Raw genomic sequence first — 18,113 nt, 5'->3', positions numbered from 1 at the left:
AATAAACTACTAAAACGTAAGTGGATTTGTGCTTGGCTAAAATATCCACCTATGCTGTTGCTACCAGGCATAGTATCCTAAAAAGAAACTCTTCTGGTACTTATTTATTTGATCCAACGTTTTCGGATACCTAAAGGCATCTTGAAACGTTAGAGAAAATAATTAACTAAAGAGCATTTTTTTAGTTAATCCAAGATACGCTTTCTGGTATGATTTCCTGTAAATCAATTATAAAGAGGGGTATTTTACTACGGGTAATCTTCTTCAGGGCAATAAACTTGTAACTTTACAGAAAGGTATATGTACTACCCGTATAGGCAATCGAAACGTCGTCACTGATTACATATTTGTCAGTAGAACCACCTTTATAATGGATACAATGCCTGGCAGCAACAGTATATTCATTTGCTGTAAAACGTTTAACGAAAATATTGCAAAGATTTTCTAAAGTTGACACCGCTTGAAAGAAGAAACCAACAGGAAAACATAAACAGCACATATGCGAGGAATTTTGAAGAGAAGTATTCGGCCGAAGTGCCGCCTTGCTTTAAACTTAACACCGAAGAATCGTCACTGGCAAAAACGTAAAGGCAAGAGTTTAATATTAAGTTAGAAGTTAACATCGTAGCAATAACAGAAGTTGGCAGGTAATCGAACTGCACGGACAAAGTAACTCGAAAAATCTGTTACTCCGGTCTTATTGACAGCGCTCTAAAAACGTAAGAATAAAGATCTAAAACTGCCGAAAACGAAAATCGAACAAAGAGGATTATAAGGGACGACATGAAAATTTGTTTTTGTATAAATTTACGATATTTTATTTGATTTGGCAAGTAGTAAATTGCCCAGTAGACGGATTTTGTGGTTAGCCCACACGAAAACATTCAACATTTCAAAAGCGCGACCGTTATTTTTATAGTTGCAAATTTAGCTGGCTTTTAAAAGGTCTTATTTTACTCAAGTGGCAAAAATGGCAGGTTAAAAAAATAGGGTTTCGGTAGTGATTATTTTGCTTGTATAAAGGTATAATTGCCCGCCCAACCCTTACCATACGTTAACCTACAGATATAAACCATTGTTGTAACGTGTAACCACTCAAGTACACTTAGGCCACCACTTAAGTGACTTACTCGAGCCAATGACTTGACTTAAGTGCACTTAGGTCACTTTCTTTTCATTAACAAGTTTATGAAATACAATTGATATTAGCGAGTGTTGCAATGACTTAAGTCATTAACTTGGACCAATTTTGAATTTGGACAGTATTGCAATGTCTTAAGTCGCCAATCAGGGTCAATGTATCGACTTTAGTGCACTTAAGTCCCTGTTTTTGATTTAGCCAATATTACACTGACTTAAGTCACTAATTTGAGCCAATGTATCGACTTAAGTCACGGTTTCAAACGATCTAGGTCAAGTGTTGTAATGACTTAAGTCATCGACTTGACTTAAGTCACTGTTTTCAAATGACTTGACTTGACTTAAGTCTTTTGGACAAATGACTTGACTTGGACTTAAGTCATTATGTCAAATAACTAGGGATTAAATTAAGTGTTTTTCATTAAAATTTATTTCAAGTTTTGCACATTAAACACTTTAAGTGATGTATATTGCGTTTGTGTTAGTTTTTTAGTTGAATTGTTGCTTATGATCGGACAATTTTACCAATTTCAATAATTTAACGATTTACTTTTATGTCAATGACATGACTTGAAATTGACTTGCTCTCATAATGACTTGACTGGGACTTGACTTGGGCAACCGATGACTTGGACTGGGACTTGACTTGTTATTTTCGCAAAAGACTTGACTTGGACTTACGTTATTTTTCAAATGACTTGACTGGGACTTAAGTTATTTCGAAATGACTTGTTTACAACACTGCCTAGGTCACCACGTTGCACTGCGTTACATTTTTACAAGCGACGTTCGCTCGTAGCAATTGGAATTTGTTAGGTGGACATTTTTTGACAGGCGATTGCCAAAATGGGATTGTACTAGACGAGCACAGGACCACAGCGCAACTCACAGTGAATGAAAGAAAAACAAAAAGGAAAAAGCAACAAAAAGGAAAAAGCACAGGTTGGACGACGAAGGAATAAACCAGTGGTTCTCAACCCAAAGTACACACCGTACCACTAGTGCAGCTCTCAGGTTTTATGTGAAACACGTAATATTAACGCGGCTGCCTAACCTGCCACTTTACGGCTTCATTAAATATAAGTATATTGGGAAAAATGAATTGTTTATAGAGCTAATCTATCACGGCTTTGATATTTTTATTGAAATTAATAAGTTAGTGTTTCTTATGCTGTGGGTCTCGAGTTTTGACTCAAACTGGGGCGGCCGTTTGATTTGGGTCGCCGAGTACAGCAGTAGTTCGCATGGTTAGATTTATTGAGATTAGTTTTAAGCGGTACTCCTTCAAAATTTGAGAGAACTCTTCGGAAATACGATAACATGGCTCAAAAATTTAAAATCAAATTAATTTGTCAAAATATTCACTTGCAAAACGTTACAAATTGAGCCAAAGGGTGAAGAAATTGAGTATAAAGCTTTGCTTATTGTTTAGGTGGCCACAAAAAAGGTAAAAAAAAAGAAACACTGACGTGGTAGACAGCCAGAAAATGTTAAGAAACACTGATGTGGTACGTGGCCGGAAAAGGTTGAGAACCTCTGTTATATTACACACAACGGCTAGAACAACACTTTAGGATACACAGACAGACAGAGTGCTACTTGAGAATGGATTCTTCTGAAAAAAAAACTTTAAAAAAAACGGACAGGGCACCGAAGTCTGCGGAATTTACGGCTTTGCTTTTTTCTCAGTCGAGGCGATTGCACCAGATAAGCTCACTGTATCGTGGTTTGGGGAGAAAAGCACCGGTGTGTTGTGATTGAGAGTTTTTTAGTTAATCTCAAGTCCGTGTTTCCGAAGTGCTCACAGATCCGCTGGATTCTCCAACGTATAGAACCACGGTCGACGAATTTCGCCTAGAATGGATTTTTGTTTCAGAGATATACTTAAATATTTTTAAGTTCAAAGATATAAGGCTATTTCAACTTACGAAATTGATGTTCTTGTTTTAGGGGCTAATGACGGCCCTAAAACTTTAGATGAAAACTCAATTTAACTAGGAGGATTTTGACGACATACCACGGTAAAAGAAATGCTTAAGAAAGCAATTAGGAATAAACAAAGACACTTTTCCTGCTACCGCTTAAAGTATTTTTTAAATGTTAAATGACAAGTTTGTTATGCACAACTTTTAGAACCGATAAAACGAGAAGTAAAAGTTTGAATCGCATTACCTTTTTAGACATTTAGTCCAAAATTAACTCAGCACATGGATTAGAATGGGTTTAGAACACGAGCAAATGATAGTTGTTGAAGTTTACATTTTTAGGATATTAAAATAAGTTGCTTTTGACATATTTGTTTTTGACATTTTCACATCAGAAAAAAATAGCGTTTTTTTTTTTGCTATCGGTGATTAATCTCCAAAAGAACCTCAAAAGTTAAAAAAGTCAGCAACAAACTTATTTAAAACACAGATTTCTTCAGTTACGCCAAAAGGGCATCTTTCTGCTTAAAAATTGCAAACACAGAGAAAAAGACATAGATCCTAGTATAAACAATAAAAATAATACAATTATTATTAAACAATAAATAAATTGATTGAACAAGAAAAAACCAAAAAATTTTAATATAGTAATAATTTTTAAATATTTTTTTTACTAAAATTGAAAATAAAAGGCGTAAAATTCGATCGACAAAAGCTAACTCCATAAACCTACCTAGAAAGTTCTCCAATCACTGGCTTTCCACTGTGGAGCTTCTTCCCCTGCGCGACCTGTCGCTTGAGTAGAACGATGTCGGCACCGATCGGGTCATCCATTATCTTCTCCAAGGTGGCGAGGTCGTCAGCTTGAAGAGGAGCGATCGAAATGTCACGAACCGCTCGGAACTCGCCGCAGTTGTTGAGATGCTCGTTTTCGAGACGGAAAAAGTTCCAAATGAAGCGTCTGTCGTAAGAGAAACAAGTTTTTTTTATCAAAAAGTTGTTAAGAAATGTGCTGTTTTGTTTACTTTAGTTTTACTTTAGAGTTTAGTGGATTTTAATTGTTTTTCATTTTTTTGGCCTATTAAAATTTTTCATTTTTTTGGCCTATTAAAATTTTTCCCATGCGCACGTCGAACTTGTCACTCGGGCAGTCTTACTCGAGTCCTTAGTCCGACTCCAGCAAATAAACCGACTCAGTTTAGTCAATAGTCTCAACTCCAAATCCGACTCCGCAGCCCTGATGTAAACAAACGTCTTACGCTGCGTTTTACCGAGATTTTAAAAATTCCAGTTGTATAGACAGAAGTACCTTAAAACCTCGAGGAAGATCAATAGGTTGTTGACGGTGACCTCACTGGTTCGTGTCGTCACAACTTGGCTCATGCTCACTTTGGCGATCCAAGAGAAGCGGATCAGAAAGTCTTCGATAATGGCAAAGTAGTAGAAGGCCTGATAATAACAGAGAGTGGAAATAAGACATTGGCAAACTTGGCGCGTTAAGGTTGTTTTCAGAGTGTCGTATCTCCGAAAATTGTGCCGCTAATAAATGTTCGCATACCTTGTGTTAGCCTTAACAATCCAGCAAACAAACAAATAAATTTTTAGCAAAAAAGATTTGATAAATATTAACGGGGTGCATTGTTCATTCAAATATGACAATAGTATCCAAACCAAACTGGGTATAGGTTATAGCATGGGCGAAAGGTTTTCAAACTGCGCGTCACGACCACCTGGTAAGTCGTTTTTTCCAAGGGCGCCACACAATAATTTGTTTCGTGTTCAAACTCAATTGCGGCATAATAAACTGCTTCCAGATATTATTATCAAAACTTCTTCAAATAAAAATAAATTAATCGGAAATAGTTATACGAATTACTTTGTTATTGATAAAAACCGCACGTTGAACAGCTCAACACTCGTAATCGCAATAACTAGATTAATAATTATCAATGGCGCTAAAATTCAACACTCAATCAAGCCCTCGATAAGAATAGTGCGATACTCGTTTTCAGTCGTACTCCTTTCTCAACCAAGTATAGAGAGAGCTTTCCAACCCGTAATATTAACCTCTCTTAACGTTGTGTATTTGTGGGTTGCGTAACACGATCTAGTTACCGGACACGCAAGCCACGCAAGCCACGCAAACACCTTTTGTCGGGACGTGTCTCTAGAGCAGGGTTTCCCAAACTTCTTTGGACCACGGACCACTATTTGTGAATCTGTTTTATGGCGGACCGCAATACAAAGCAAAAAATAAATAAAACCAAATTTATATATTTACAAAGCTGACAACATTAATAGGACGATGGGATTGCTTCCCTCTGCTTAAATCATTAATTCATCATAAATTCAAAGCGCAACAAGTAAGATTTACGATACTGGATAGCAAAAGATTTCGAAATCAATAAGAAAGAGTACACATACCGTACAACAGTTGTCGGCAAATTTTTGTAGTCGCGCGTTAAAACCAAACTCAGAAAGGTCCCTGCGGGCCGCACAAAATGTTTACTAAGAATTATGTTATTAAAATGTTAGAACAACTGTTAATCAGGCGGGCTTCGAATATGTTTTTGCACTTAAAATCGTATTTAGTTACTTTTAAGGAGGCAGTAAAGTGTTTGCGCAAAGCGGGACAAAAAGCGTTTGTTAGGTTCAAAATTCGAGTCCCAACGCCGTTATTCATATTGAAAAGTGTAATAAAACCACTTTGAGAAAACGCGATAACCTTAATGGTTAATCTAGTTCAGTGTTTGTTAACGTACTGTATTTAAGTCCGGGCGAAAATTTTTTGCACTTGCATAGGTAAAATAGTCAAAAAGTATGAGAAATGGACTCGTGTCTAGTTTGTAAACAGATAAATTACATTCCCGGGCCGGATCCGGTCCGCGGGCCGTAGGTTGTCGACCCCTGCTGTACAAAATATATGTGTAACTTTTTAATTTCTTGTCATATCACCACGGACCACCTGTGCAGTCGTCGCGGACCACCAATGGTCCGCGGACCACAGTAAACGTCACAAAACGCGAACGTGACCAACGTAAACGTGAAGCGTGATACGCGGTCACGTTGTCGGCGTGTCCATCAAAAAATAGAGGCTGTTCAAAGTGCTACTTTGCAAGCCCGAATAAGATGTGTGACGCACAGCTGTGTGTTGTGTAAGCTACCGGGATTAAGGGAAGGTTATGTTATGTAAGGCTATAAGAGGGATATGTATTACTTCCACTAGAGATTCTCGATACTTGAGTTTTATTCGGGTATCAATAACGGATTTTTTTAAAGGGCGGCTATGCTATCCAAAGAGTGGCTATTCAATCCAATACTAAATGATGTCATTACTGTGATAAAATAACTAAAGTTAGTAATTTTTTGCACAAAACAATTCGGTATTGGATCGCGGATATCCGCAATGTTTTTATCCTTTGCGAATTGACAGTCAAAAGTATAGTTAGCTTTTTTACAAAGTGAAAATCTAACGTTTGCGCATTAAGATTTCATTAATTTCGGTGTTTAGTAACAGTAATGAGTTCATTTGGCCGACCGGTCGTATACTTATCTAAATTTTCAAATATCATCATCGGAATAAAATATAAAGAGTAGCGCATCGCTATTTCGTGCTGCCATTATAAAGCACGGGCGTAATCACAGAAATCAACATGTAAACTTTATGTCCAAACTATCGTTTATCGGTAGCGGAATATAATGTCAAGTATTGTACATTCCTACTTTTTTTTCGAAAAAAAAAACAGAAATTAAAACTTTTGATCAAATTCTACCAATTGTGTCCTCCACAACATGAATGTGGCGCTCAGCTAAGCTATTCGACGAATTGTCTTCTTTTGTCTGAGTATAAATGTTATTAAGATTGTTGACAGTGCAGTTGGTCACGTTCGCGATATGTGACGCTCTCTGGAGACACGAAATAAACATGTAAAGTTTACAGGCTTCAAGTACCTTGTAAGGGTAGACTATTTCCTCGCGTAGGAACTTATTTTCGCCAGCATTGCTGTCCAGAAATCCCCAGTCCATCTTGATATCCCAGGCGAACTTGTAGCAGCTGCTGACGAACAGACTGGCCAGCCACAGGAAAAAATAAACGCTCTGCTTCTCCTGCGTCTGATCTGTAAATGGGAAAATTTTTTCAGCTTTTTAATTTAAAGGATATTCATTTAGTTATTTTTTGGCTGGTTAATGAAAAATCAATTTTAGAATAATAAAAACGTTTAATCAAATAATGTTCGTTTGATTGACACTTAATATGGAACTTTTAAAGTATTTCGATCTCGCTTATAACAGTATTCTTTTTTGTGTGCGTTTTCGCTTTTTGTGTTTCGAATGAACAGCACAAAATAAATTAGTATAGGGCGACTACAGCCCTTAATGTAGGAAAACTGTCACATGGATGGCATACATTTTTGAAAAATCACTTTAAAAATGCACTAAAATACTTTTTTTGTTTTAATTTATAGGTTTTAAACCTTAAAATTGGATCGCTCGACGTGGCCTTGAATGTAACAAATATCGGTCTAAAACAGGGATTCCCAACCTTTTTACGATCTTGTACCGTACCACTTCTTGCAGAACAACTAATTTGATCCAATCATATTTTTATCTACAACAGCGCTGTACGCTTTACAAGCAACTGTGCTCCTTGTCAAGTGTCGACGACAATTGACATGGCCTGTATTTTAAAGATCGCATTGTTTCGAAACAACAGGAATAGTTACGTAACAATTGGAATTGGCTTCGGCGGAAAATTTTGTAAAAAGCTGTGAATCCAGGGTTTTGTCAAAAAAAAACAAAAAACGAAAGCTACTCGCGTACCACCTGAAAAGCCTTCGCGTACCACTAGTAGTACGCGTACCACAGGTTGGGAACCCCTGGTCTAAAACATAGCAAACCTAACCAAAAAAGAATGTTACCAAAAACAAGATGTGTCCCGAAAAAAATTATAACCTACTTGCGTGCAGAGTAAAAAGGGCGTAGAAGGTGACTTTGAAGAAGGTGGTGGAGTACTTTCCTGCGTTGACCAGGTGAGGAAACCACTTGCGACTGTCGTAGAATCGGCGTAAGCATTGCATGAAGCGGATGTAAGCAGGGTAGCAGGCGATTATCGCACGTACGCCGTATTTGTAAGAACCGCACATGGCAGCGTCGCCGTCTGGAAAAGAAGGTTTTTCATTTTTTTTCGTTTATTTTTTACATTTAGCCTGCCAGCTAGGTTTGGTATGATTTGGTTAAAAAAATCCGTGAAATTGGTACGACTTGGACTGCAATGTTTTCTTCCGACCTTATTATTAAAAAAAGCCGCTCATTGTAGACCAGGCATTTGGCTGTAAAATAGCTCCCACTACGAGCGTGACAATGCAAAATCAACTCTTGCGGGAATACGCGTTTCTTGACGATTTACCATGCTTTGACGTCATTAAGAGCCTCATTGTTTTCTTAAACCTTGGCTGCGGGCAATTATAGAACTTCCAAGCATGCTGCCTTTCTCGCTATTGGTGTTCGCCAATTATTTCAATTTTACTGTCAGAATTACACAACTATCTAATTTCTTCAATTAATTTTAGCAAAATGCAACTAATTCTAATTTAATTCGTGAATTGTTTGTGTGCTCCAATTGTAGTTCAAATCTACTTTGAATTTTTACCAAAAATGCTACTTAGTCCAACGGCATTTTTAGTCTCTCAGACAAAAAAAAAGAATTTACATTAATACATTTTGTTTAGATCGACTTATAGATAAATCTAACAGTCTGAAAATCATACGCTATTCTAAAATTCCTTTTGATTGTAAATAATTAAAAGATATTATGAATAATTAATTAAATGCAATTCCACAGCAAATTAATTTTCGGAGTTTCAATTACGCAGCGAATAATCAATGAAAGGCACAAATTTTTATGACGACAAATTTAAAAATGCGTTTTTTTTCAATTAAACCCTTTTCTTCTTAAATTTTGTTTAAATATTTCAAACTATATACCAATATTCATTAAGGCCTTCATGGACCCCCTAAAAGTATTCCACGGACGAAATCTGAACGAATCTAATAAATACCAGAGGCGCTCATATTTTGATACACAGATACTTTATTGTGACTTACTGTCGATTCCTCCCGTCCAAATGTCGCTCTCGTACGCGTAAAAGCAAATCATGAACTCTGCATCGATGAAGATCGTCGTCAGGCTGCTGAGTTGGTCGGCAAGCCAGAAGTCGGCGAACTCGACCGGGTAAAAGCCAACCGCTAGAAGGCGCCACTGTACCAGACACATAACATTGTGTTAAGTAATTTTCTAAAACGATTTGTTTTTCTTGCCGTTTTTTTTTCGCTATTTATTTTATTAACAAAAAAAAAAAAAAAAAAAATTCTAAAACTATTCTGGGAAGAAGTAACTGCCTGGATCTCAGCGAAACTTTCTGATTGATTTACGCAATTTTCTAAAACTAGAGTTTCTATTCAAGTCATCACTACACTGCGGTTCAAACTTAAGTCAAGACATCTACTTTCAAAAAAATACCGAGCGTCAATTCATTGTGAAGTACTAACCTAAGATTTTTACCTAGTTTATAGTCTAAACTTAAGTAAAGATGTCGGCTTAAATCATACCTAAACTGCGTTTTAAACTCAACTTTTATAGTCTAAACTTAGTTTTAATTCAAGTCCTCAACAAAATGCCGAGCGTTAAATTAATGTTTTGACTGGTTTTTAAAGTCAAAATATCGACTTAAATTGTCAAAATGTCGACTTTATAACAACGTTGCGGGCCACTAACTGCAAATTAAGATTTATCCACATTTCCTAAGGGCAACTTACTATAGCCGCTTCATTTAAACTAATGCATTTCTAATAGGTTAAAATTTTGTCAAAAATAATTATTTTTAGGTCGAAATTCTAATTTTTTCGGTAAAAAACAATCGCCCTAGTTATAACCTAATAGGCTTTAGGGCAACTTACTAATTTAACTCTTCTAGGTTAACATTTTGTCAATAATATATAATTTTTGTCAAAATTCTAATTTTTGCGTTAAAAAAAGAATCGCCTTAATTATAACCCAATTGCGCTCTCAGTGCAACTTACCAGCCGCTTAATCAGCCAGAATCTGGCTTTATGAAAGAGCACGGGCAGTGGATTGAAAAGGAATATAAAGTAGGCTCCGTACATGACGCCAGGGTTCAGGTAAGCAGGAATCACGCTGCTTAATGCTGGCAGGTTGCCGAAAAGAAACGATATGATACTGAGCGCCCAGACTATAGACAGCATGGCCGAAACCTGTGCGGAAAATATGTTAAAACGTTAAATATTGATAAGGGAGCGGATTTTAGGCGGATGTGTTGTTATGTGGGTCGCAGGAAATTTTCATTACCGAACGACATCCTGTTAAATTTTGTTTTTCTGTGTTATTAGTTGTTGACCATAACAATTGCTGTATAACATATCTTATACAAATGCAAATATTAATATGACGATCAGCCATAAATTAAAGAATGCTGGCCTTGTTGGCACTACAGTATAATCCTAATCAGGTTGATTAATTTCAGTAAGCTTTTCTCAAGACATCTTGTGTACTATATAATGGGTGCCGTTGTCGTTTGTCAGTTCCACCCCAGAAGGGTTTGATCACAGAATACACATAGGGTATATGTATGTTTTAGTTGAACAAAAACATGTTAGAAATTTCTATGAAATTTATAATTTCTGACACGTATTTGTATGACAAGTTTGTTCATCGATTTATTTCTGTTTTTGTTGTTACAAACTATTCAATAGAGATCGTTTTAATAGCAAGTCATTTTATTGCAAGATTTTAGATAATCATATTTGTAACGAAGTAAAACACATTTCATTATGTTGTACGTTGCTTCGCTGACACAAAACATTACAAGATAAGACGACTGCGTGTGCGTTATTTATCATCGTTGGTAGACAGCAAAAGTAATAAGGCGATTTTAGTCAGCGAGTTACAAGACGCGTCACTCTAAAATAACTAAGTGGTACCGGTTAGCTGTAACACGCACAACTGGGTAAAATCAGTGAACCAGGCTGTGTATTCGAGCGTGGGCGGATTGCACTTTGGATAATCCGCAAAAAAGTGACAGAATTGTCGGCCTGCGCGTTAAATAATCTGCTGAATGAGCAAACGGCACAAAACCGGCTTAAGAAATTTATCATTCATTTTACCAATCTGTTAATTCTATTTTTGACACAGAATCAAGTTGCAGCTTTTTATAGCAGACGAAAAATAGATTTAATGACACACAAATACATATAAAAATATTTTTTTGCTAGAAAAATATTACCAGATGCTAAATGCAGTGAAACATACCTAGGGTGATTAGGGAAATAGTTTATTTTGGCAATATTCAAATTGTGAAACAAAAAATGTAATCGATGTTACCCAGACAGGTTTGCCACACAATTTTTGGAAAACAATTCAAAGACAAAAAAATTAGAAAGAAAATTTATAGCTTTTCAAAAGCCTAAAATTGTACGGCTTAGATTTTTTTTATTAAAAAACAAACCCGTATAAATTCCATGGTCAACCCAACAACAAATAGTTAAAAAAATAGTTTTACAAACACATTTTTTTTAAATATAACTTAAGTTCGACAGAAAAAAATTCAAAAACATACGTTTTTTTAAAGGCTTTTTATATGCAAATCATTTTAAAGACAATCAAAGATTTTTTTAAAGACTCAAAGACTTTCTTGCTAGAATAATTTTTGTGAAAATTGTGAATACCATTAATCAACTTTTACACAAAAAAACATCTAAGAACTGACCTCGAACAAATGTTGATGAGATAAATGTTGTCTTGGGTCGATTTCGAAGATCAAAACGTGATTGACACCCGCTGCCCGCCACCCCCAAGTGTTGAAACCCATGAATGCAATAAATACAAAAACAAGGAATCCCGAGCGATAAAGTCTGTACAGAAAGAGAAAGAAGTCTTGCTTTACACACAAAATGGTTATTTTTTTATCAATGAAAGAAATTAAGATTAAGTCATCTACAAAAATTAAATATTTAGGTTCATGGAAATGAATAATTTGATAAAAATAGTATTTTGCAATTAATAAATTGGTTAGCCGATAGTATGTTGTTTTTAATCAGTGGTTATGCTTATTGTTGTGAACAAGTCTTATTATATAGACTGTTAAAGCCAAGACTTTTTTAACAATTACTATAAATTTTCAAATTTGGTACCATTTCACAATCGTTGCATACTATCAAAGTATAACCACTAAAAATTAGACAAAGATTTACTAAACTGCTTTCTGCTTAAAAAACATAACTTTACCAAATAATTCTTTAATTTAAACAATTAATTTTATTCCAGTTCAGTTGCCGAAATCTAAGTCAAGTTTTTTTTTTTGAAAAAGCATAGTAATTTCACTATGGTCATTAAATTTAGTTATCAGAGGTTACTTATTACGCTTATAGAACAAAAAGTAAGCTAAACTTGCAGCTATTTGAATAAATAAACAAAAACGGTGCATACTCAAGTGTTAGATGTGGGTCAATGTCGATTGGCAGGATAACAGCGGCTAATATGATCACAACAAGCATCACAAGAAACATCCCAAGAAACAGGCCGACACGAAAAACTGTTCCTTTCGGATATGTCCGCTAAACAAATATCAGTTTAAAGGAAACATCTTTGCAATACTATAACTTCATATTATTTAATGCAGTGGTCTGCAACTATTTTTGATTCAGTCCAAAATGCCCTTTCAAGACCCTCTAAAGGACAAACAGGGGCGGATCCAGGATTTTTGTTTGGGGGGCGTGCATGAAAATGACACAAAGTTACTTCATAATGTTAGTTAATAAAACAATTAATCTTTACAAGATTTGCTTATATGGGGCGAACTTGTGCGCAAACTTGCAGCTCATATCCAGTCTAATTGCACTTCGCACAAAAAAACTACATTCGCTGAACTTCAATGATTTGAAAAACATGACGCATGAGCCACATCAAAGATTTCAATATGGTTAAAAAAAGTATTTTTAAACGGACAAAAGTTCTTGCACAATAAAAATTGTATTTTTAGGCAAACTTATACAAAAGTATAGTTTCTGGGTGCTCTGCCCTGGTGACCCTGTAATGCAACAATACCCCAATCACAAAGAATGTATTATTATTACATGGCCCACAACTACATAATAAAAGTGAATAAATAAAAAAAAAGCTTGCATCTCACAGAAAGTTGTTAAAAGTCCAAATTTGTTTGCGACCCACGGTTTGTACTGTAACCTAAACAATGTTAGTTTCTCTGACAAAAGACAAGGTTTACACAATCAATATTTTAAGGAAGCACAGCTGGTAATCCACTGTTGAATGAAATGCAGCTAACAAGCATTTAAATGAGCCAATGCAATATATGGTCAGTGTTGTGGTGAATTTTATTGAAAAGGGAATACTTACAGTTTCTGTAAGTGGTGGAACACGCAAACGCTTCATGGCTTTTGACCTGTCACCGTTTTCAAGTTCGTTGATGTACACATTCTGAAACAATGTATTACATAAGTTGGTAAATAGTATGACTATTTACATTTAAGATGTTGATACTATAAAGCAGTAGCTCTCTTTTCTATCAACGCCTTTAAAAAACGTTTGTTGAACTTGCAATGCAACACCTATTAGAATTTCCCTAATTTTTACTCAACTTTTATACTGAAGCTAATTTATTTACTTGTTTGTTTAGAAAAATCATAAATCAATTGCTGCTGATTTTACACTTCAGTAACAATAATTCAATGTAACCTGAACACACACATGTGTGCTGACAACTGAACTCTAGCCCTTCTGAAGTTGCTTTTTGACCAATGATTACAGCTTACATATCATTAGTACTCTCAAAGCCATTGCAGACACTGAAAGCCATCTAAGCCTGCATAGCTCAGTTGGTAGAGCGACGGTGCCGGCTTGACCGGAGGTCGTGAGTTCGAACCTCACTGCAGGCTAGTTGTTTTTCTAGCCTGCTCTGCTTGCATCATTGATCGACAGATTCGGTGAGTATGCAATGGCTTTCAGTGTATCAGTAACAATAAGCTAGAATGCTCATGTTAGGGAATAATCATATCTGTAACACTGTAAGCATCATTTATTACCGTAATTAAGTTTAGATACAAAACTGAATGATTGTGAGGTGACCTTGGGAAATTGAAACAACGCACGTAGGCGTTGCAATCAGGGCTTGGGTGTAACAGCTTTGGGGGTCAAGCATTTTGCAGGAAACGGAGTCATTTTTATTATTTTCGTAAAAAAATCAGAGTCAATTTTATTATTAGATGATCGTACAAGTGCACATCAAAACGTATCACCAAGATAAAGTTATTTACTCGTCCTATATGTCTTTGACTTCTTTAAAACCTACCTCTGTTTTTAAGATGTACTCTGAAATAAAGTTGTCCTTGTGGAAAGGTGCTGTTTGTACGTAGTTCTTATGCCACATACCGCCAGACTTGGTTTCAAGCATTTTGTCATGCTTTTTGAGGATCTTTCTGAAGCCAGTAAAGTTCAGTTCCTACCGACAAAAAAATTATTAAAAAAAAAAATGTTTTACCAAATTTAAAAACATATAATAAATTTTTTCTACCAGGCATAGTTATAATAAGCAAAAACGCTCTTCTGGTAATTCTAGTTGTTAACCAACATTTTGGCAACTTATTCGAATTCCATTCTTTAGGGTGAAAGACACCGAATAAAATTTAGCGATCATACTAAATTTAAAACATAATCATCATACCTGGTAGTTTTGTAGAAGGATTAAACTCAGATAAAACTCTGTGAAGGCAAGTTTGAGATCCTTAACAGTTTTGATAAAAACTTTTTCCTGAAAAAATGGGTAAAAGTGTAAATCGGTACTAGACATGATAAAAAAGCACAAAAAATTGATAAAATTAAAAGTAATTATTACCCGATGTCGAGATTTTAAATTTGTTAAAATTTTTTTTTTTTTTTTAATTTTATGTAAAACTATTAAATTCGGATTATCCAAAAATGTTTGAAAATTTAAATTGTTTGCAACATACTTCCAATTTTTTTTACTGATAACAATATAAGTTATGTATGATATTAAAGTAAAACTTTGGTTTGTATTTCTTTGCAATGCCATAGCTATAATGCAAACCAGTTTTAACATTGACAACATTGCAACCAATCTTAGTACAATTCTTTCAAAAAACTTGCCTTTTTCATTTGAAAAACTTTGGCTTGTGACATTCTCCTTCGTAAGCGATTCCTGGGTTGATCGGGTGGTTGTGTGAGCGAGAGTTTGTGTGCTTGGACTTCGCTTTGTAACAAAGCAAATCGCCTTGTGGCTTCTGCAAGTTTTTCTACAGGAAATAAAAAAAGGGTTGGTGAAATACATGGAATTAAAATTACGCCACAGCTGATAAATGCAGCATTGTTTGATGGTGCTGGTTTGCAAAGGATAAATCCGTTGCATCACAGCTTATCACAAACTTCAGCAAATTGTTAATTTATAATAGTTATATGTTTATAGTTCTGTTTTTATTATTATTAAGCCTGATAAGGTCAGCTGGCATCTGCTGCTAGAACGTCGGTTTTTTACTTCGTTTACAACAAAAGAGCGTTTTTTAATTTTTAAGTTAGTTCAGTTAAATGTCTCTTATTTAAAAGGCCACATTTATGCAGCTTATGATTATTATCCAAACTATTACCGTACCTTAATGGGATGTTCAGTCAACGGTAATTGCAGTAGTTATACACATACATGTAGAACTTTAAACTTTTGAATAACTATAACAGCACATGCTTAATAAACTTTTGATGCACCAGTTGTGTTATTTTCTTTTTTTGTTGTGTAGGTGTTGTAACATTGTTTCTGTATGATTTTCCGTAATCAAAGTTGTGGTGAAGAATCACGGCTTTAAACTTATAACTTATATAGGTATTTAATGATTGGCAGAGAACATTAACACCTACCAGCAAAGAAGGTGTTAACTTTAGTCAGTTGCATGTCGCATTCGGCAAAAAACTGTTCCTCAAAGTGCTTAAAATGTCGCTGGATGTTCTCGTCGTTTTGTACTGCAACAAAACTAAGAGAGTGAATAAATTGAACAGACTAAATTAATTATTTATCTCTTTGAATCATACCACTTGAAATGGGAGCATTTTCCTTGCAGTCATACAGCATGTTCTTTAAAACCTGTAAAACAAGGATTTTATTAATGTTCGGATAAAAATGTTCTATCAGTTAACACTAGAGATGCCTTAATTTGTAACTATACTGATGATATGGGTTACTATCACTCTACCCCAAAAGACGACTAAGAAAATAGGGGCAAGTCACTTAAAATTCTTTAAAAAAGAATGTCTTAGATATTAGGATGCTATGGTCACCCTGTGTAGACTGTAGACTACATGTTTTTATAATTGAATTTATTTTACCCAATTAAATATTATCATACACAAACATAAATTGAGTGCACTATATCTTAAACTAATGAAAAGTTTATTGATTTGATTTGAAGCAAAACATTTATCATAGCAGGGAAATGTTCTCTTTTAAAGTAAAAAAGCTGACAAAGCTAGGCCTAGAAAAAAAAAGAAGCTAGGCCTAGATAAGGAGACATTCATAAAATATTAATTAAAGGGATTTTCTGCACACTTTGTTGGCCAAACTGTAAACCTTTATGCATATCGGGTTGTATCTATATTTAGTTGAAGTAACATAAACATTAGCGAGTGGCGTTACCAGTGTTATAAACAAGTCAATTTAAAATAATTCAAGTCGCAGCCAAGTAATTTATAATACAACCTATAATAATTAAACGAAATCTCAAGACAATGTTGTAGCAAGGTAAGTCAAATTTGCATCAACATAAACTGTTAAATTATTCAAACTGGTAAATCCCGGGCAACATTTTAATTGGCAAACAAAAAATATATCACTTAATGAGCAAACTTTTTTTAGCTGAAATTTCGGTGAAAAACTAATAAATTAAAAAAAAGTAAGTCAAAATCACTTGAATCTAAGCCAAGCCTTAGCTACAATGACTATCAAGTATAGCCATTTGTCCGAAGGACTTGTCATTTGTTAAATCAAGCCATTTTGCCACAAAAAAACTTGTTTGAAAGTGCAAGTAATTGACCTAAAAGTACTTGGGCGTTACCTCTTAATCGATAGTCTATGTTTATGCCAAGTTACCTCATAATCGATGTACTGGCTTCTCCATTCTGGCGTGAGATGGGCCTGTAAGTTGGTCCCGAACTTCATGTTGGCGCTGGTTGGGCAACTTTTCACAAAACGATCTTACAGTAACACTTATTTAAAAAGGTAGATAATGGACAGGCTGTGAAAAAAAAAGTTGCGCTTTTAGCTAAACTTTTAACTTGTAGGATTAATTAAGTTTATTTGAAGTCATTAATTATAAAACAACTAAACAAGACAGCACAAGTTTCAACATAGAATCTGTTTCAAGTTATGTTTTCAAATAAAATTACCTGTAAAAAGTATTGTAGAATCTGTTATACGCAGATTCAAAGGCTTGCTTACAGACACAAAACAGTAGGTAACACTTCCCAGAACAAAACACACACAATGTTGTCATAAATCAAAGTTTCCTATGTCTAAGGCCTGCCAGTTGCTGACAGGAGCTTGACTTATTTGAAAGTCATTACATAAGCTGGTAAGTACTGCTATTAACGGGAATAGGCATGAATCAATAATCATGCATATAAATAAGTTATTAAAAATAAACAATATATACATTGTGTGTTGCTGAACTTTTTTCCTAAAGGGACGGATCACTGTAGATACAGGCCAGTTGTAAATGTTAGTATTGACCTGTTGGCTTGATTATTATTCAACAAAATAAACTTACACAATTATTCACTCAAATATATAGTAAGCTTAATTGGCCTGTTTGCATTACAGCTGCACTGAGCTGAGCATAGCGTAATTTGCATTTAAAATCTATTGTGGCGAGCGTTTCACGCTTTGCTAAACTCAAGCCCCGTGCAGCTGAAAAAAATACGCTTTGGAGCGATTTTTACGTTTTGCTAAACTCAAGTCC

The 18,113-nt window shown here is 35.1% G+C and overlaps 1 protein-coding gene and 1 non-coding gene across 2 annotated transcripts; one reads left to right on the top strand and one right to left on the bottom strand.

Moving 5' to 3' along the window:
* Positions 1-351: 351 nt before the first annotated feature.
* On the bottom strand, positions 352-17,314 carry LOC146131889 (solute carrier family 53 member 1-like). Its single transcript, XM_083397523.1, has 16 exons — positions 17,246-17,314; positions 16,192-16,243; positions 16,021-16,122; positions 15,262-15,407; positions 14,819-14,905; positions 14,447-14,596; positions 13,495-13,575; positions 12,568-12,695; positions 11,849-11,993; positions 10,146-10,337; positions 9,171-9,324; positions 8,023-8,223; positions 7,017-7,183; positions 4,375-4,514; positions 3,799-4,026; positions 352-2,994 (listed from the first exon to the last, which is right to left on the bottom strand). The coding sequence occupies exons 1-16, from the start codon at positions 17,312-17,314 to the stop codon at positions 2,919-2,921; spliced, it is 2,118 nt and encodes a 705-aa protein (XP_083253649.1). The 3' UTR covers positions 352-2,918.
* Positions 13,959-14,033, top strand: Trnaq-uug (transfer RNA glutamine (anticodon UUG)). Its single transcript has one exon. It is a non-coding gene; the product is annotated as a tRNA-Gln (tRNA).
* Positions 17,315-18,113: the final 799 nt, after the last annotated feature.

This window comes from Ascidiella aspersa, chromosome 9, assembly GCF_963924565.1.
Source record: "Ascidiella aspersa chromosome 9, kaAscAspe10.2, whole genome shotgun sequence".
Taxonomy (NCBI): Eukaryota; Metazoa; Chordata; class Ascidiacea; order Phlebobranchia; family Ascidiidae; genus Ascidiella; species Ascidiella aspersa.
The sequence above is the reverse complement of the archived record's forward strand: the minus strand, read 5'-3'. Positions and strand labels throughout refer to the sequence as shown.

Bases quoted from the DNA above. Each gene is read 5' to 3' on its own strand.
- LOC146131889 (XM_083397523.1), bottom strand. From the start codon at position 17,314: ATGAAGTTCGGGACCAACTTACAGGCCCATCTCACGCCAGAATGGAGA. The intron at 13,576-14,446 runs GTAGGTTTTAAA...ACATTGTTTCAG, and splicing joins AGTACATCTTAAAAACAGAG to AATGTGTACATCAACGAACT. The intron at 2,995-3,798 runs GTAGGTTTATGG...AATCCATTCTAG, and splicing joins GTGATTGGAGAACTTTCTAG to GCGAAATTCGTCGACCGTGG.